Here is a 20,209-nt window from a genome sequence, read left to right on the forward strand (position 1 = left end):
TTTCTCCATCCCTTTGTTTTGAGTCTTTGTGTATCTTTGCATGTGAAATGGGTCTGGATGTAGCGTACAGTTGGGTTTTGGCTGTATCTTTTGATTAAGGAATTTAGTCAGTTTAAATTTAGGATTACTGCCATTTGATGTTAGCTGGCTGTTTTGTCCATTTGTTGATGTAAATTCTTCATTATGTTGATGCTCTTTACTTTTTGGTATATTTTTGGAAAGGCTAATACTGGTTGTTCCTTTCTATGTGTAATGCTTCTTTCAGAAGCTCTTGTAAAGCAGGCCTGGTGGTAATAAAATCTCTGAGTACTTGCTTGTTCATTAAAGAAAGTATTTTTCCTTCAGTCGTGAAGCTTAGTTTGGCTGGATATGAAATTCTGGGCTGAAAGTTCCTTTATTTCATTATTATAAGAAAATAATGCTTATTCTTTCATGAATTTGGATGAAGTAACAACATTTTTCAGACTGAAAAAATATTTTTTATTACCAACAGAGCTTTACCAAATGAATTAGTAAAGAATGTTCTTTTAGAAGACAACAGAAGTGACTGCAAAACATTTCTCCGATACAAGAAATAGGGAACAAAAGAGACTAAATATACACACTGAGCATGGCTGGACCACGCATGCCTATGGAACTCTAGCACCAGATTTCTGTATTACCCAGCTCTGGAAAGCAAAGCACCTCTGTAGGAATTGGCCCACCTCTCCCGGGCTCCCACCTCCTTTTCAACTCAGGACCAGATAGAGAAAGTTAAATATGCTTCCCAACCCAATTATATACGATATTGAGCTTCCAGTGAGCCCACTCCAGCTTCCGTATAACAAATAACTTCTAATGAGAAATCCCTGAAGTCGTCCCTCCTTTCACTGAAACTTTCCCACTGCCCTGCTTGCCTTTGAGGACCTGCCCATCTTCAGTGATGGTAGCTGTCCTCCTCGCCTTAGCAAGCACCAAAAGACAGCCTCGGTTTGTTCTCATTTGGGTGATCACTATTACCACAAAAATCATGGTAAATAGGTAAATGCGAATAAGAATAATTTCACAAAACTACGTTAATAGGCCTAATTAGCAGAGTCAAGGCAAATAAGAGAAGATCTGAATAACAGAGCTACAGGCCCTATTCGGAGATTGGAAGTCTTAACTTAGCAAAAATGTCAATAGGCTTTAAATTCATATATAGATTTAATGCAATTCCTATGAAAACCCCAGCAATAGTTTTGATGGGCATAGAAAAGGTTTTTTCTAAGATTCCTAGGGAAAGGCCCTGAAATAGCTTAAACAATCTTGAAAAGACGAATAAAGTGGAAGGAAGCACTTTACTTGATATGAAACCATACTGCAAAGCTACAGAAATCAAGACATAGTTAAGTTTCTAACTAGACTTATAAAATAACCCCGACAGAATGAAAATTTTTAATGCAAAACCAAAAATAGTTTGGGAAGGGAGAGAAGAGAGAACCTCCCTGTTTTCAATCCAGCTCTCAGGGTAGGGAGCCAGCAGACACTGCCTGCATTAAAACCAAGAAGCATGACTGACTCGTGGAGCTCACCCCCAGCGATGCAGATAAACACGGAGAAAAGACAAATGCTGATATTCCAAAGAATGGGACAGGGAAGGAGAGCGAGGATGAAGGGGTTTGCTTTTCGTTTAATCGAGCTAGACTGTAGAAATGGTGGCTGATTTCTAAATACGAGAGTATTTTATACTTTCAACAAAATGTCAACATAACGTATTCACACATAAAGTTTCTCCAGCGTTTTTTCATTAATCTTGTAATAAAGAAAATGCCCTCAACGCGGCCAGCAGTAGACCTGGAGACTCAGCGCCTCCACCTGTGCTTCCTTCGGCCACCCTTTTCCTATGCCCGGTGTTCTAAAACAGGGCCTCAGCTCCAGCATGTTCCCCAGGCTCCCTGTTCTTGTTGTTTCTTCTACTTAGAATGTTTCCCAGCCCCTTCCTGCGTCCCGTACCATGTACCTACCCAACTCTCTAAACTGTCGAGCATCCTTCATCAGAACAGGATCCTGACTCTCCAGAAACAAGCTCTTGTGTAGCATCACTCAACCTCCACAATTGCTACAATTTGCAGTTCACATTTTTGAGGCAATCAGTCCCCTTCTCCCGTCAAAATTGCAAGCTCCATGGGATCAGGGGTCTGTCTGTTTTGCTTATTATTGTTTCCCCAGCATCCAGAACATGATCTTGTATATACTGAACAATTACTAAAAATCTGTGGAATCAATAACGAACTAGTATGTACATCAAGTTTTTTTTACAACCCCTTACTTCTCCCTGTATAGAATGTCCAAGTTGCAGGTCACCATCCTTGAAAGTAAGAGTAAGGGGAAATTAAACTGATTACTCTCCCCATGTCTTAATTTATACACATGCCTTTTAAGTCGCTACAGTGCAGCGAAGTCTATGCAAGCAATACATTCAGAATTATTACACTTTCATACGTTATAACTCAAGTCCCAAGAAATAGGACTAATACCTGTATCTCAGACTAATCATGTGATTTGAGGTTTTGGCAGGTGTCCTTGTTATGTTTGGAAGACTTAGTTCACAAGCAATATATCCAAATCTGTGGATGAGTCATGCCATAATGGGGATCTACTGTTGTTATTAAATTTTGGCAGGGGAGGGACAGAAGGTCTCAGTGGCTTACCTTGGCTCAGATCCAATGCCCTCTTTTGCAGTAATAAATAACATCACCCTGAGAACTAACAGTAATGACTGAGGCAAGATCTTATATAAAAGAAGTCTCGGGATTACTTCTATCTCAAATTAAGATGATAAAAACAAAGAAAAAGAAGACAAAGGAAAATTTACGGTCGTCCTAGAATCACGGCATTAAAAGGCAATAATCATGTTTCTGAAATAAAACTGCTATTGTTGGATATTAAATCGTCACTTGAGTTCCTTTTAAAATGTTTTTATAACCAAAAAAAAAAAAAAAAGGAAGGGAGTTGGGTTACGTGATCTCTAACAACGAGAGCATTAATTCCACTCCTCTGCCAGCAGGTCTCACAGTGGAAGCACGAGGCCATACCTGATAAGAGCAGGAGTTCTGGCGTCAGACTGACTGTATTCGCCTCTTGTCTGTAACAGCTGTTAACCTGGACAGCCCGGGTGCACAATGGGGATTTTATCAAGACTGAGCTAAAGGATTGGGAGAGGATTAAAGAAAATCTGCTAAATTGCTTAATAGTGTCCCTAGTACATAGTAAGCACTTAATACTGGGCAGCTCTTTTCATTACGTCTATACGTGCTGGGAACTATATTTATAACTTTCCATGCATTGTCTTACATACTCACAACGTCTCTGCAAGACATTCATCAATATTCCTATTTACCAGTGAGTAAGTGGGAATTCCATAAAGAAGCTGAGGTCACTGAGCTAATAATACCAGTCATTATTCAAATCCAGAACTACAGAGCTTCGAACTCTGCTATCCTTACAGATCTCTAAAGCTGTAAAATGTAATGGGCACTTAGACTACCTCATGTTATTCTTTATTATATTCTCAACCAAACACAATTTCCCCATCTGAATAATGGCTGTTATAGTCTGATTCGCAAATAATTGGAAGTCAGTAACTGGTTGTTCTGCTAAGATCCAGTTTAAAAAAAACCAGTAAACTCAGAGTTAGAACAAGTACCACATGTATAAATTCCAGATCTCAACATCATCGACTGTAAAAGAGTAAATAATACCTGTCTCAGGGAGTTGTTATGAGATTTAAATAAGATTCATAAATATAGTCAGTATAATTCTTGGCTCAAGGTAGCCACTCAATAAATGTTTATTTAAGAAAAAGATATATATATGTATGTGTGTATATATATATATATATATATGTATATATATATATATACACTTCTAAGGATATGTGATAAATGATTGATAGGGAGATCAGGATAATTAAATGATTGATTGATGACAGATGGGTGATTGGTTGATACTTTAATTGATGGTAGACTGATGATAGATGTAGATGATTGATAGGTGACAGGTTAATGATGGATTGATGATAGATTAATTGGTGATAGATAAATGTTAGATGATAGATAGGTAGCACATGAAATCTTTGTGACTTGCAGGATCACTTCCTGCCAAAATCACTCCACAGCCCACCTTACCCATTTGCACTATTTCATTCTCTGTAGTCAAGGTTCTTCCTTCCTTTCCAGAGTTATATAAAAATCTATAGTGCCCCTGGCTGGAGGAAACTATGTGCAGTATCCTCTATATTATGCCTACACAGCTACATGGGTGACTGTATTTCATTTCAGAATGTTTGGTATTGACCAAATGAATGAGGACATGCTCTATAGCTTTTAAGTGACACGGAGCTGAAGGCAAGAGAAGTGTCCGTGGTGATGGACTGAGCGTGGCAGCGGAAGGATGTACTCCCGGGTGCTGCTGTCCCAACCACGGAGCTGAAGGGAAGAGAAGTGTCCGTGGTGATGGACTGAGCGTGGCAGCAGAAGGATGTGCTCCCGGGTGCTTCTCTGTCACCAGTACCTATAGGATTTCAAACAAGCCATTTTATTTCTCCAGTTCTTAATTTCTGAATCTATGTGTAATAAGATTTTCAGTTCAAGGATCTAGGTAATGTTCATCCTGGCATTCAACAATCAGGATGTCAGCAGGGCAGTGGAAGGATCACCTATTCTGTCTCTATTTGCATAAAAGACCAGGAGGCCTTCAAGGAAAATATAGTCATGCATCACATAAACAAGGTTTTGGAGGTTTGGATCAACCATGGATCATGCATACAACGATGATATCATATGATAATGATTCTGTATTTTTACTGCACTTTTGCTAGGTTTAGATGCACAAATGCCATTATTTTACAATGGCTTACAGTATTTAGTACAATAACATGCTGTGCAGGTGTGTCGCCGAGGCGCAATTGGCCATGTCATATGCCTAGGAGTGTGGTCGGCTCACATCTTGGGTTGTGTAAATACACTCTACGATGTTCACACAATGAAACTGCGTAACACATTTCTCAGAATATATCCCCATTGCTAAGTGACATATGATGGTAATCCAAGGGCGCGAATCTTTTAAGACAAGCAGTTTAGTGTTAAAGATGAAAGGTTATTTTGCATTGAGCACAGTATCTGTCATTCACATTAATATTTTTTTCTCGGCCCCTGTGGCCTCATTTCTAGGTCCTAGGGTAGGGAATTAACACAAAGTTACACAGCACAGGTGTGTGTGACGGTATTGACCACATGGCTGCTGTGCTCAGCACACCGTGTGGAAGAGAAGACACGTCTGGTAGTGAGAGGCTCTCCACCAGGAGCCCACGGAAGCATGGACACTAGAGTTTAAGCGAAATGGGTCTGCATGTAGACAGAAAGAGAAGCCACAGGGAGCATCACCCTTCAAGGACGCCACACAAGCTTTGCGATGGCTTTGACAAGTCGGACAGCAGGTTTCGCAGCGATGGTGGCCACTGGAGGCCTAGCTTGGGGCCAGGAAAGGAGGAAACAATAACAGTGACACAATAACAGTGTCACCAAGATGGAAAGGCCATGAGACTCCCCAAACTCCCACCCAGGACTCTGGGGAGGGTGGGAGAGCTTGAGAAGGAGGCCTTCCCCAAAGCTACGGGGACAGAGACAGACAGCTATTCTTCCGTGTTTCTGATTGAACCCTTCTTTTAATCTCCAGGCTGACACAGCTTAAGAAAACATAAGCTGCGTGTAAGACAAAGAATGTGTGATCAATCACCTTTAATCGGCCTTTCCAAAGGAAACATCCAGTGCGTCTCACTTTTAGTGTTCTGGCAATTACTCTGAGGCTTCAAGAGCACGGTTCACTGACCTGAAATGACTGCAGGTAGATCTGCTGAAGTGTCTTCAGAACGTACGCATTCAAGTGCCCTTGTAAGAAAATGATAGTGGTGAAGAGCTTACCACTTCCTGTCACTTCTAGATTTTTTCCCCAAATTCACTCTGGAATTCGTTGACTTACTCTTAGCAGAAATATCCAGCTTTTCTCTTCCAAGTGCAAAGAAACAGAAAAAAAAATCTTATTCTCAAAGGAAAATGATACAATATATAAAACCAGCTTCCAAATTTTCCAAACTGCGGCTCTAGAATCAGCTGAGTAGTGAATTTGATTTTCTTATGACGTCCCACAGCTGCTCAGTCTCCACTTTGGTTAAGCTTCAGGCCCATAGGAGTTCTGACTGGTCTCCATCCAGCAGGCATCCTCAGAAGAGCCGGGGAAGGGCTGCCTCTGCATCCCGGCGCCTTTCATCAGCGGGCACACCCATCCTCTCTTCACACAGAAGTTAAGACAGTTAATCCTGCTGTCATCGCCCGCGCATTTCATGCTGAGCACTCTTGACTTTCAACAACATTGTGTCAAATCACTGCCTTCCCTGGGGCTCATGGATGATTTTCCTCCAGCGTGAAGTCTCTATTCTGATGGACACAAATACAACTTTGATTCATGGCATGGAAATGATGCGGACAAATCGCTCGGTGTTCTCCCTGTGCAGAGGTGACCTAGCCGGAGCCTACGTGACTAAAATATGGTAGCCTGGAGTGCCTTTTTCCCCACTTACGTAACTTGAGACATTTTCCTTATCGCCTAGAGAAAAAAAAGACCTTTTGTGCTGTGCAGAAGAGTCAGGATGTTCGCCTGTGCCTGACAGTGGTGTCCCTAGAGTCCCCGCAGGAGTGTCTCGAGTGGGGTCTCAATCTCACAGTTCCTAGCATGCCTTGGGTTCATTTGATGGCTTTAGGGTGTCAGGGACTAAAGAACTTGCAACCCAACCTTGAGAACACCATTGTACCCATATAGTTGGGATATGAAATTCGAAGTGTCTACACACTAGGCCAAGAAAATTCCACTCAACTGTAGCTTCCAGCCAAGGGAAATCCACTCTTGACTTAATGATAGAAAGAAAACCAAGCAGGGGGAGTCGGGAAGATCCAAGCCCACACATTCATCCTTTCCACCACAGGTTCTTCATTATGACGTAGCCACTTGGAGTTGTGTGGGTTAAAAGTCCTCCTTTGCATTTTGGTCTAAAATTATTGACGCCACAACATCTTGTACCTTCTGTTTCCGGCTCAGAGTGCAAAAGTATAATAATGAAAATGAAAATAAAACATGCAAGGTGGATGGCCGAGGAATAAACCCCTCGGATAGTAAGCTGTACTACTCCACGGGGCGGGGTGAGGACTGAGCAGGTCAAGAATCAGAATTGCACGTGAGTTTTTTTTTAAGTAGAGTACTATTCTTTCTCTTCATTTTGATTTATTTAAGGGCCTTCAGTGAGAATTTGCAGAAGCTGATCAATTACGTTTTTAAATAAAAGGCTGCCTCTGCAGGGCACCATGGGGGCAACCCGCTTGGGGGGCTCTTACCGGAAGTTTGCATGTTACAGTTCTAATCCTCTGTGATGCTGAGAAGCTTCACACCCTTACACAGGCCTCTTCTTGCCCTCCCAGGCGATAGTGAAAAACGGGTGGGGAGCATTGTACCAGTTGGCCAAGGTCCTCCCTCACTCTGGTGTTCTGTGATTTCATTCCATCCCAGTTTTCTCTGAAGACTCAAATTCCCTTTCCACTTTCCGGGAGTCAAATTGCTGGCTCTAGCTCGTCACTCACACATCATTGAGGTACTGTGATCCCAAAGACTCAGGAGAGCTGGGAGGTTCAGGATAATTAAAGTTCATGCCATTAACTTTCCTCCATTCTCACTTATAAATGATTTCAGTGTCTTCCACCTTCTCTTTGAAAGTGCGGTGATGAATTCCACCCCATCAGTAAAGTTTCGGTCTGCATAGCTGTGCTGGGGAAGCAGGGTGGAAAGGAAGAAATCCTGTCTGAAATCACTCGACAAAGGGACCCATCAAGGCAGCTCCCAAAAGGGCTTGTGCCTCTGCAAGCACCTTGAGTGCTGGCAACAACAGCTTCAGTGCTAGATTCGAATACTCTTCTGTTACTAGCTCACCTGGACTGCTCACTCACCTGAGGACTGAGCAATTAGGGCGCATCCCTAGCACCAGCAAAGGCTGCTATCCAACGACAGGACAGTAGGTTTGAAAGGGAAAAATGACTGCAACATTTCTTTCCCGCTATCATTCTTGCCTTCAGGTAAGACTTCCATTTTTAAACGCAAGCCCCAAAAATACTTTTAGAAAAGATCTTTCTACCTGTGAAGTGTGTGCATGTGTCTGTTTCTTTTTAAATAGCCATGGGGTCATTGAAGAAAACGTCTCCTTTGATAAAGTGCAACATAAAAATATTTCTATTCAGCTAAAAATTCGGATTTAGGGGTGAGTCCAAATAGCCACAGTGTTCTTCCAGACGGGGTTCTCCATCTTTTTTCAGGGGTCTTTATCAAGGATTCGTTTGGCAAATGGTGTGACCGAGTTTGACAGGCAGATGGCCAGTGTCTGTGGAGCAGAAAAAGCAACAGCGTGGTGAGAGCTGGGAAGTGCTCCCAAGCCTTGTGTCCCCAGAGCGCTGACAGACGTGCTTTTGCATGAGTCTCCGCAATTGGTGCATCAAGATCTAAATGAGGGAGGCCATCCTACACATGGCATAATTTAGACTTTGCTTCTCTACACTGTCCTGGGAAGCAGCGCAGTCTGCTGCTCTAAGGGATTTTAACTTTCATATTCAGGTAGGTGTGCTGATGACTCAGATCTGTAGCGCAGAGGGAGGCAGGGGTGACACGGAGGGCAAGGACCAGGAGTCCACACCTGTACCCTCAAGCCAATGACCCCAGTCTTCTGCTCCCTTGCTCATGTGCAGGCGGCAGCTGCATTCCCTTACCACTGACTGAGGGCTCAGCAACTGTGATGTCATTCTGGGAATCCCATGGTGCTGTCCCTCATGGTCTAGAGGACAAGCTTTGGGTTCCAGTGTAGAAAAGGCAGTGTTCCTCCTCCAAACCCACTCCTGTCTCTCTGACTTGTGCACTGTCTTCTCTGCACCTCTACAGGGCACTGATGAGAGCCAGAGGATCTGAAAGGTCTTCATTTCTCCCTGGCAGCCTCCTCCCTCCATTCTGGCTGCTATAGTAAAGTGTCAGGACTGGAACTGGACGGCTTATGAAGAACAGAGGAAATAAGTTCATTTCTCATACTTCTGGGGGCTGAAAGTAAGAGATCAAAGCCCCAGCAGATTCAGAGTCTGGTGAGCTTCTTCATTCACAGACTGTCTTCTCTGGTATCCTCAAATACAGGAAGGGAGGAGAGGGCTCTCTCGGGTCTTTTAAAAGGGCACTGATCCCATTTCTGAGGGCTCCACCCTCAGGACCTGACCAAGTCCCAGAGGCCACACCTTCAAAGACCACTATCTTAGGAGTCAGGTTTCAACACAGGAGTGTTGCGGGGACACAAGCATTCGGTCCACAGCAGCAGCACTGCCATTTCCCCTGGGGACCCACCTGTCCCCTCAGGCACCATGACACCTGTTGGCAAGCCCGCTGCCCATGCTGACGCCCCTGGGGCACTTGAGGATGTCACTGTTAATCACTGCCAGCTGTGGCAATGCTCTCAGGAAGCTCTCTCCATGTCTCGTGCCACCTCCACCCCAGAAGTGCGAAGGCAGCACGGCCTGCCCTCTAACGCCAACAGAATTCCAGGAAAGCCACATTCCGCCTCACTGAGGGATCTATGCCTGCTTCTCCATAGCGTGTTTGGGTGCTCAGCCAAAAGACGTACTGGAGTGGCTGGCACCCTGCTGCAAGCAGCTCCAGCACCCTTCTGTGGTGACTAAGAGCTGGTGGTAGGAGTAGGCTTGGTGGGCCTGGTTCCTGTTCTCCCTACTGTTCCTGGGCACCTTCTCTCCCAGGAAGCAACTCAAGCCCTTGTAAAAGAATGCAGACCAACCTACCTTACAACTTTACCAAACGTGTCCACTGCCATGGGAACCCATGGAGGCTTATGCTGGAGCAAGTCAGACACACCGCACCGACTCATCCACACGGGCACACCTATGAGAGGAAAAGAGACATTTTCAGACTGTGAAACTCCATCGTATTTGGAAACACCGATTCCTCATCAATGTCTTTATTTCCCCCTGACATAATCTCATTCAAGATAAGGCAACAAATGTAAGCACCGGTTTTGTTTTGTTTTTTTCAGAAAAACCACGTGATTCTTACAAAAGAAGAATGAACCGTCATCTCCTTTTTTGGCAGACCAGAAGACAATGGCAGCTATTTAGTTAAGCACTAGGATCCTATTCCCAGAAGTCACACCCAACACCTGGAGGCAACTGGCATCAAGTCTGAAATCCAGCAACCCTGACCCAGGTGTGCCTTGAGAAAAGTGTGGGGGGAAGACAGCGTGGAGAGCGGTGAGTGAGACTGAGGGACTGCAAGCACTGTACTTGAGTATGCCCTGAGTGGGGAAGAGAAAGCAGGAAGGCGAGTTTTCAAAGAAGTCATATTTTACAGCTCGTTGTGGGTCTGTTTCATCATCACGATGTGTTATTATCATTAGTGTAGTGAAATATGTGGGACTTGGAGTTAAACTGCTTTAAATTCAAATGCTGCCTCTCCCTACTCCTTACTAGCTGTGCCATTTGACCAAGATAATTAACTTCCTTGTGTCTTCACTTCTTCGTCTGTAACAGGAATAAACTCTACCTTGCAGAAGAAGCTACTTCGGAGGCATTCATTAAATTAATGTGTGTGCATAGTGGCCAGTCAGCTCATATTAATCACGAAGAATGGCAGCTCTTATCACTACCCATAATGCCACACACTGCTGGACGCTGAGTGCCCTTTAAGCAAACCAAGTGGGGTGGCAGAGTCCAGCAACCAAGTACACAGCCTTGGAGGCAGACAGACTGAGCAGGAATCCTGGCTCCATCACCTTTATTCTGATTGCCCTGGGATACTGGGCTCAGGCTTGGTTCCCCATTTTTAAAATTCCTCTACCTTGTAGGTTATCATGCAGATGTAAGAAAGAGTCCTGCAGGGTGCTTGCTCACCTCAAGGGTAGTGCTGGTTGCTTCTGCCTACTTCCTTCTCCCGACTGCATAGACTGATGATGTCGTAACCTTTCCATTTCTTGTCTATCTTATAAAACCAACATGATTTGTTGGGTAAATGTTGTGTATATTTTTACAAACACAAATGTGTCACTTTGAATGATGCGTACACTAATAAGTTCAACAAATTTATATAATACCTATCTGAAACTGACAAATTTATGTAATGTCCATCTGGAATTGACAAATTTATATAATATTCTTCTGAAACTGACAAATTTACATGATGTCCATCTGAAATTGACAAATTTATATAATGTCCATCTGAAATTGATGAATTTATATAATGCTCATCTGAAATTGACAAATTTATATAATGTCCATCTGAAATTGACAAATTTATATAAGGTCCATCTGAAATTGGGGCAATTACAAAACAAGGTCAGGTTGATGCTCAGTGTTGAGTCAAATGCATCCATTTTCCACTAGGTGGCAGACCTTGCTAAAAAGTTATTGGAAAAGGCAAGAAAGAAAAAGAAGACAGTGAGTCTTCTGAAGCTGACCAATAGGTGTCTCTTTACAACCACATATCCCTGAGCTGTTGCTTAAAACACAGATGAATTCAACGTTCTCTAGTCTTTCTCATTCATCTTGCAGATACTATGATCAACACTTTCCACAAGGTACACACAGAACACTGAAGAGATGAACAGCTCTTACTTTTCACGATACATTAACCATATGCTATCCAGCCAAAAGGAAGTGAGATCATTCAAACTTCACTGGGAATAAGATTCTGAACACAGGTGACTGGGCAGAAAGCAGGTTTCATTAAAATGCTGTTCCCAAGTTAAAGGTTTTCTGTGTGAAGTGATCTGAGGTATTTTCTGATCACATGTGATGGTACTTACCTAGCTTTTAGCATGAGCACTAACTCCAGACAGACGCAGAAGGCTAGTGGCTATCGGCCCACTGAGCATGGCCCTGGGAACACCCAGGAAATAACGGAAACTCCTCAACAGCAGGGGGACATCCTGGCACCACTTTGGCTACTATCACTTTTCCCAGCATTCAGACAGGTGAGTGCTCACGCAAATGCACAGTCACGCTCATATTTGGCCCTGCTGATGTCACCAAGCACATATACTCACGTATGTGAAGCTTGGATGTGAGTGCCATCCGTGCCCTCAGACAAAAGACGTTCTCCTTATTGTGGAGCTCAGAATATTTAAGCAGAATCCCATGCCCACTCTGATAATTTTCTTTTTTACATTAGAAATACTTGTTCCTAAATCATTTTACATACAGGTTCGTGTATGTTAAATCCCACAACGTGGCACCACCACTTTGTCATTCGAACTTCAAAGTTATATGCAGTGAATGCTTTGTTTCTATCTAAATAGATTTTTAAATTAATTGTGTATTATAATATTCTTCAGATATCGCAGCCAAACTGATATTTCATCACTTCATATCTTTCAAGGGATAGGAATATGCATATGAATCGAGGAGCTATAAATCCCCTCCAGAGTAACCCTACCACACACCAAAGTTAGAAAGAGATGTCTTTCATTTTCGGAGACAGGACGCAGCATAAAGGGGATTTTTCAGCGTCTGCCACAAGCTGGTTTCTTCCAGTGCTAGATTTACTATTCCATTTCCTAAACATGGTAGTCAACACTTGCACCGCTTTTTACACCCCGAAATGCCTAAATGTGTACAAATCTCCATGCAAAATAAAGAAACCCAAGGTGCATTCTCAAACCTCATGGACCTCATTTATTCCCCTACTTGGCAGGACGAGAATGTGTCTTTCATGAAAGAGACTGGCTCCAGGAGAAACTCCACCCATCCAGGGAGCCTGTGGGGAAGGCTGGCCCAGACCTTTCACTTACAGAGTTTTCCACAAGTTATCTTGGTCAGCTTCTCCAGAAAACAGAGGAAATGAGAGCCTGTCAGGTATATCACATCAAATCACAGCATGGCAATTAAGGAATTAGATTGTATGGGTGTCTGGGGTGCCAGGCAATCCACAGAGCCCATGCCGTGGAGTCGCCAGTGGGGCTCAAACCTAGGAAGGGTTATTTTTTAAGCCTCACCACGGCCTCCAAAGTTCTTCTTTTCTCTCCACACTACATTAAACTCTCAAGAGCCTAAGGGCAGAGCTTGTGCCTTCCTTATTTTTGTCTTACCTGTGCCCACCGGCTTCACCCTAGCTGGGCTGTGCCCACATGGCTCTAAGAACAAGCCCCATTTATTTGATAGTTATTAAATAATTTCTCACCAACCTAGGACTGAATCCCTAGGTTTTTCCCCCTCAGTCATTGATTTGACTTCTATTGGATTCCAGAATGAAAGCTTTAAAATCGGGTGTAGTCGCCTCCACAAAGATTTCTGTCCCTGGTCGACGACCAAAGCCAGCCCCTCCAGATGAGCCCTCTGGTTGGCAGAAGGAGAAGAAACCTCTGTCTTGTCTTAGCAGAGTCCCAGCAGCTGGCCTTTGGGTGTGGCCTCGACTTCCCTGCTTGCGTTTATACCACGTGGTGCTGGCACCGCATGCCCTCCGCTGTGTCTGAGCAGAGCACCTGTTTCGTCTGACTCACGCCATAGGCGCGCAGACTTGCCCTGCTCTGACAGCAGCCCAGACCTCACACGGGCATCCGTGTGACTCGCTAGCAAGCGGATCTGTGTAACAACATGCCCCATGCACAGACCCGAGCCCCATCCGCCCCTAGCAGTAGGTGTGGCCGCACGCCCCGACGCCGACTGTGAGGGGCACCCTTGCACACCTGCTGATGGGGCTGGGCTGGGTTATGCCTCCCTGATCCAAATTTAACCTTTTTTCATGCATAGTGAATTATTGTTCAACGTTGCAAATGGATTTTTGAATACATATTTTAGTCGATTATCTTGTTTGTCATAAGTACCATCAAATAAATACCAAACGTTGTCTCTAACACTCTCCTCTCTTGTGAATAGATGGTGCAGAGTGAAACAAGCACACAACAACTCATGAGGATTTGTGTTTTCTCAACTGTGCTAGATCTCTAACAAAAATGTGTGTTTCACGGAAGTGGAGTGAAGAGCAAGGAGGACTCCTGCTCTCATAAACCCAGGTGCCTACGTCTGAGCAAACCCTCACATAGAGCAGCAAGCTTAGAAAACTGGCTCTGGCTTTTCCTCCGGGTTCCAGTTTGTGAAGACATGGAAGGTGCGTTCATATTTTCCTGTCTCCTGCCAGTCCAGTTCCCTCGGCAGAAGGATTCCTTTGAATTATTTTCTCTGTTTGACGTTTAAATTAGTGTCTGTTGGAAGAGATAAGAAGAATCATTGAAATTAGCTCAGGAAACGTGTGAGTGCCCCACCTCACACCCCCAGACACACATACGCGCTTGTTTTCCCATTCCAGGATTAAGGAGTTATGCAGCCTGACAATGCAGTTTTCTCTGACAAGTCTTGACATCACCACGGTTATTTTCTTTTTCACTTTTTTCCTCCAGCACCTGTTAGAAACGAAAGCTGGGTGATCTTTATGTGAATTTGCTCTTTCCTTATTCTTTTAGTAGAAGGTAGGGATAAGAGTCTGCAATGGGCAAAGATGCTTTAAAATATGCTCGAAATTTTATATTTAAAATAAATCACCTTATTTTTAGATTGAAGACCACATACAAAAGAAAGGTGTTTTTGTCAGATACTTGTAAGAGTGTCCTTTAATGTGTTTTTAAAGCATTATACAGGAACCTGGCATCCGGAGGTGGATTTTAACGGCTTTATACGGATGAAAATAGCACCAAATAAAAGCAGGGGAATATTTGAAATGAAATAATTGTCTCTAGAGACCCCATACACCCTTTTTCCCATAAAAATGCACCGTAGTACATGAAAAGATTAGATCTCTTGTCAAAACGTGAGTGAGAGACGGTCCCATGGTTCCAAATGACAGTTTACCTCTTGCCCCCCGCCAGCGTTCCTTTTTATCTTTGCAGTCTTCCAGTTCTTCCGACCAGCCTGCCTTTAAAGGGCTACAAAGCATTTCTTTCAAGCCACCATAGCTGACGCGGTGACAAGATTACTCAATTTGCACGCGGCCGCGTTGCCCCTGGCTTCGCGGAAGCCCCAGTGGAGTCGCGCACCGCCCTGGCCGCACGCAAGGCTGCAGCCCCCCCCGCCCCCCCAGGCCCGGGTCCCAGGGGAGCGCCCGCCGCGCTCACAGGCGCCTTTGTCTTCCCGCTTCCCCCTTCCTTTTTCAAAGGCCAAGAGTTAATTATTTGGTCCCTGCGCAAGGCAAACCTCTCCAAATGCCACTTCCAAATATAGGCTCTCATTAACACCAGAGGCTGGCCTGCTGTGGCGCAGGGCGGCCCTTCCTTCCCTGGCGGACACCGTGTCCCCGCGCGCTGGCGCTGCCCCACATCTGGAGGCCAGGCGGGCCGGGCAGAGACCCCGGCTCCTGCGCCCGTCCTGGCTCCCGAGAGCGCGGGTCGCGGGCGGGGCTCGCCGAGCGCGGTCACCTCTCTCGAAAATACTTAAACACTTTTTGCCCTCTCTCCCGAAATCTCGAAAAACAGCCCATTTGAACCAGAATAATTTAGTCTGACAACAGATTCTTCCTCTGTTCACAGCTGTCCCAGAGGGAGGAGCTGAAATCTGAACCTCTCAGCTGTGATTGGATCTTTCTTGCAAAAGAGAGGAAAAAAAAAACCCTCCCAGCCAAAACGGGCTCAGTTCGTAAAGGAGCCGGGCGACTTCAGAGGCGCCGGCCCGTCCGCCTGCCGCACCTGAGCGCGGCCCCTGCCCGAGCCCGACCCGCCGCGATGCTGTAGGGACCGCCGCGTCCTCCCGCCGGACCGTTATCCGCGCCGGCGCCCGCCAGACCCGCTGGCAAGATGCCGCGCTCCTTCCTGGTCAAGAAGCATTTCAACGCCTCCAAAAAGCCAAACTACAGCGAACTGGACACACACACAGGTAAAAAGAGAAAAATATACCTAGAGCTACGTGTCTAGGGCTTTGCAAATGCCAATCTACGTCTTGCTCTTCAAATACCATTACAAAAGAGCCAAAGATCCAGCTGGGGTCCTTTAAAACGGGGTCCCAAAAGGGAGCTTACAGTATTTTGATAATTTGGGGTGCGTTTTAATTCAGAACTTTGTGAACTCTCGACTGACAAGGAGCATTTCATTCAGATCTCGCAGCCTGGTTTGCTGAAGCCTGCGGACACATGCGTAATGAGTATGTGAAGGCAGCAGAAGGCTTCCATTGCTGCGTTTTCTGCGACTAAATCTCCTTTCCTTTAGAAGGCAGCTTAACGCAGGCACATCTTTGCACTCACGGTCGTAATACACGCAAATCGCCCAGGCGTAAAATGAAAAACAACTTTCTGTGTGTTTAAAATGAATGTGGAGGCTCTCTCCGTCCTCAGTGGGGACGTGAGGCGCTGGCTTGGCCGCGCTCCCTGACTTCAGAGCACCTACAGCTCCCTGCAGCTGTCAGCCTTGGTGTGCAGTAACTACAGTAACTCCGTCGGTGCCAGGCTGGAAATGAAACACCTTAGCAGAGTGCATGCCCTCCTAAGTGGGTCTGTCTTCTTCCTGAGGAAATCACGTGTGTGTTGCTAAATATCTTTTTACTGTACGTATGAGTGCGTGTGGATTTGTTCTTAGTTATTTTTACCTTAATCTTCTCTCCTCTTTTCTTCCCCAGTGATTATTTCCCCGTATCTCTATGAGAGTTACTCCATGCCTGTCATACCACAACCGGAGATCCTCAGCTCAGGAGCATACAGTCCTATCACCGTGTGGACTACAGCAGCTCCATTCCACGCCCAGCTACCCAATGGCCTCTCTCCGCTTTCCGGATACTCCTCATCTCTGGGGCGAGTGAGTCCCCCTCCTCCATCTGACACCTCCTCCAAGGACCACAGTGGCTCGGAAAGCCCCATTAGTGATGAAGAGGAAAGGCTACAGTCCAAGCTTTCAGACCCCCATGCCATTGAAGCTGAAAAGTTTCAGTGCAATTTATGCAATAAGACCTATTCAACTTTTTCTGGGCTGGCGAAACACAAGCAGCTGCACTGCGATGCCCAGTCTAGAAAATCGTTCAGCTGTAAATACTGTGACAAGGAATATGTGAGCCTGGGCGCCCTGAAGATGCACATTCGGACCCACACATTACCTTGTGTTTGCAAGATCTGCGGCAAGGCGTTTTCCAGACCCTGGTTGCTTCAAGGACATATTAGAACTCACACTGGTAAGAGAAAATCCGTAGACAGGCATGTTACTCTCAGATACAGTGAAGCCCTGGGCTGGCTGTTGGATTTACATGAAGTTGTGACATAGTGCTTTTAATGACGACAGTCACTGATAGCTACTTCCTGACTACTCAGAAAGGTGTTAGGGCACAAATTGCTCCATTTCTTGCTAACAGCCTCTGCTCCAGGGACTGCAAACACCAGGTAGACTTTGGAAAGTAGATTCAGGAGGTTTGGTCTCAAAGATCAGTGAGAAAACCAGGAAGGATGTGCTTGAATGTGTGTTCTGTGAAACTGCCCCCAGTAATCAGCAAATACAAATGTTGCTATCTTAATCAATTGATTTGGTTAATAGATGAAGGCTTTTCCTACAGTTTTCTGTTAGTTACATTCTTGCTCTGATATCTGTCACCCATGGGTGACTTGGATAGTTGAAACTAAATTTATTCCACCTCTCCTGCTTTGTGTGTGGATTTTTTGCTGCTTAATTTCTTATTCCTATCACAGAATGATCCTGCAGGGTGTCATGGCACTTGGACTGCCTTAATCGTAGTACAGAAAGAGAGAAAAGGGGGAAATACTGGGAAATGCTGTGAGGTCCTCAACATTAGCTGCACCTGCTGAAGAAGAACGCAAGTCCAAGAGCTGTGGAATTATTTCTGCATGATTGGCAGCAGTAATAATATTCTGTGTATGGTGTTTTAATGCAACATTCAAATTTATCTTAAAAGGTCAGATACTTTTTAAAGTGTCTATTATGAGGGATTTTAATCAGATTTTGCTGCTTCTCGTTATTTAGGCAAAATGTAATTGACTTTTGTTAACATTATTTAACTTTATGTTTTCTCTAAAAACACTGACTGTCTTTCTTTTTTTCTCCCACTTCACCCCCAGGGGAGAAGCCTTTTTCTTGCCCTCACTGCAACAGAGCATTTGCAGACAGGTCAAACCTGAGGGCTCATCTGCAGACCCACTCTGATGTAAAGAAATACCAGTGCAAAAACTGCTCCAAAACCTTCTCCAGAATGTCTCTCCTGCACAAACATGAGGAATCTGGCTGCTGTGTAGCACACTGAGTGACGCAATCAATGTTTACTCAAACAGAATGCATTTCTTCACTCCGAAGCCAAATGACAAATAAAGTCCAAAGGCATTTTCTCCTGTGCTGACCGACCAAATAATATGTATAGACACACACTCATATGCACACACACACATGCACACATACACACACACACACACACAGAGCTGCAAGAGCATGGAATTCATGTGTTTAAAGATAGTCCTTTCCATGTGAAATTAAAAATTACTATATATTTGCTGATGGCCAGATTGAGAGAATAAAAGACAGTAACCTTTCTCTTCAAAGAAAAAATGTAAAGCACATCGCATCTTTTCTTCCTAAAAAAGAATGCAAAGATTTACATAGATGCCAAATCATTTCAATTGAAAAGAACAGTATTGCAGTATTGCTTTGTAATAGAGTCTGTAATAGGATTTCCCATAGGAAGAGAATCTGCCAGACGCAAACTCAGGTGCCTTAAAATGTATTCCAAGTTTACTCCATGTCTGATGTCTGGTTGCCATTGTTGAACTAAAGCCTTTTTTTGATTACCTGTAGTGCTTTAAAGTGTATTTTCAAAGGGGAGGGAAAAAAGAAAAAGTACAAAACACAGGAGAATGTAGTAGAAGTATTTTTGTTTTGTTTTGTTTTGTTTTTGCCAATTAACAGTATGTGCCTTGGGGGAGGAGGGAAAGATTAGTTTTGAACATTCCTGGCACATGCTCCACGTCTTACTATTCTAAGGAATTTTAACGATTTTCGAAAATTAATTAAAGATGGGAATAGGTGCAAAAGATGATTGTTTCAAATTCATTAATGTACTTAAACTATTTCAAATGCATATCAGAAATGCAATAATACAGTTCCCCTTCCAAGTGCCTTTTTGAATCGTATAGTTGATGAGTCAATGTAAATTTGTGTTTATTTTTATATGATCGAATGAGTTTTGTATGAAACTGAGATGCTGTCTATAGCTATGTCTCTAAACAACCTGAAGACTTGTGAAATCAATGTTTCTTTTTTAAAAAACAATTTTCAAGGTTTTTTTTTACAATAAACAGTTTTGATTTAAAAACCTCTTGTTTGCATACTATTTCCAGAGGCTTTGCTTGCTGCATAATGAAGACCAAACCACAGTACAAAGAATTGTTTGTTAATAAGAAAAAATGAATAGTGCTTATTACACATCTGGTGTTATTTTTATGTGTTCAATTATAACAAGGTAAGCTACTAGTATTATTTTTACTCTTAAGATCGTGTCACATTTAAAAGAGACATGATATTAGCACACCATTTTAACAAACATCACACTTTCTGACTGCAAAAATAGTTGCATTACTAATAGTCAAAAATAATTTTCAAAATTGTTTATGTTGACTTAGTATATTATGTTTGTTTTATGAAAACAAAAATTACAATCACTTTTATTATTACATAAGCATTATAACGGTTTAGGATTTTTAAAAGAAATATTATGTAAAGTGATATATGAGGGAAAGGAACACAAACTGCAGGAAAAGACCAGGGTAAACAATTTGATACAAATTACACGAGTTGGAAAATTAAGTTATGCAAAGAAAACCCCACATCTGGTGACATATAAAATAAATGGTATGCTTGATAGGAAGAGGTCACTGAACAGTGACAATTGGCTTTTGAGTTATTGGAACAAGTTGGAGAAGCCCTCACCCAAACTTAATGTGTACTGGGTAAATTATAACATGACCATCCATCCATATACACATGCATGTGTACATGCTAAGTAAATGTATGTAGTAACTCATATGCAAAAATCCTAACCCTCATAGGACTGTGAAAATTAACCAAATGTGTATTAGAATCCAAACTCCTAAACTTATTATAAGACAAGTTTCTGCTACTGTTCATTGCATCTCTCTGGTGATTTGA

The 20,209-nt window shown here is 43.6% G+C and overlaps 1 protein-coding gene and 1 long non-coding RNA gene across 2 annotated transcripts; one reads left to right on the forward strand and one right to left on the reverse strand.

Moving 5' to 3' along the window:
• Positions 1-12,689: 12,689 nt before the first annotated feature.
• LOC128929843 (uncharacterized) lies at positions 12,690-15,609 on the reverse strand. The gene is made up of 3 exons (XR_008477034.2): positions 14,940-15,609; positions 14,380-14,494; positions 12,690-14,296 (listed from the first exon to the last, which is right to left on the reverse strand). It is a non-coding gene; the product is annotated as an uncharacterized LOC128929843 (long non-coding RNA).
• Positions 15,610-15,714: 105 nt separating this feature from the next.
• On the forward strand, positions 15,715-19,376 carry SNAI2 (snail family transcriptional repressor 2). The gene is made up of 3 exons (XM_002758889.6): positions 15,715-15,956; positions 16,692-17,237; positions 18,133-19,376. The coding sequence occupies exons 1-3, from the start codon at positions 15,878-15,880 to the stop codon at positions 18,312-18,314; spliced, it is 807 nt and encodes a 268-aa protein (XP_002758935.1). The 5' UTR covers positions 15,715-15,877; the 3' UTR covers positions 18,315-19,376.
• Positions 19,377-20,209: the final 833 nt, after the last annotated feature.

The sequence above is a fragment of the Callithrix jacchus genome, chromosome 16, assembly GCF_049354715.1.
Source record: "Callithrix jacchus isolate 240 chromosome 16, calJac240_pri, whole genome shotgun sequence".
In the NCBI taxonomy this organism is placed as follows: Eukaryota; Metazoa; Chordata; class Mammalia; order Primates; family Cebidae; genus Callithrix; species Callithrix jacchus.

Coding starts and splice junctions, on each gene's coding strand:
- SNAI2 (XM_002758889.6), top strand. CDS start 15,878: ATGCCGCGCTCCTTCCTGGTCAAGAAGCATTTCAACGCCTCCAAAAAG. Junction 15,957..16,691: donor CGAACTGGACACACACACAG/GTAAAAAGAGAA, acceptor TTTCTTCCCCAG/TGATTATTTCCCCGTATCTC. Junction 17,238..18,132: donor ACATATTAGAACTCACACTG/GTAAGAGAAAAT, acceptor CTTCACCCCCAG/GGGAGAAGCCTTTTTCTTGC.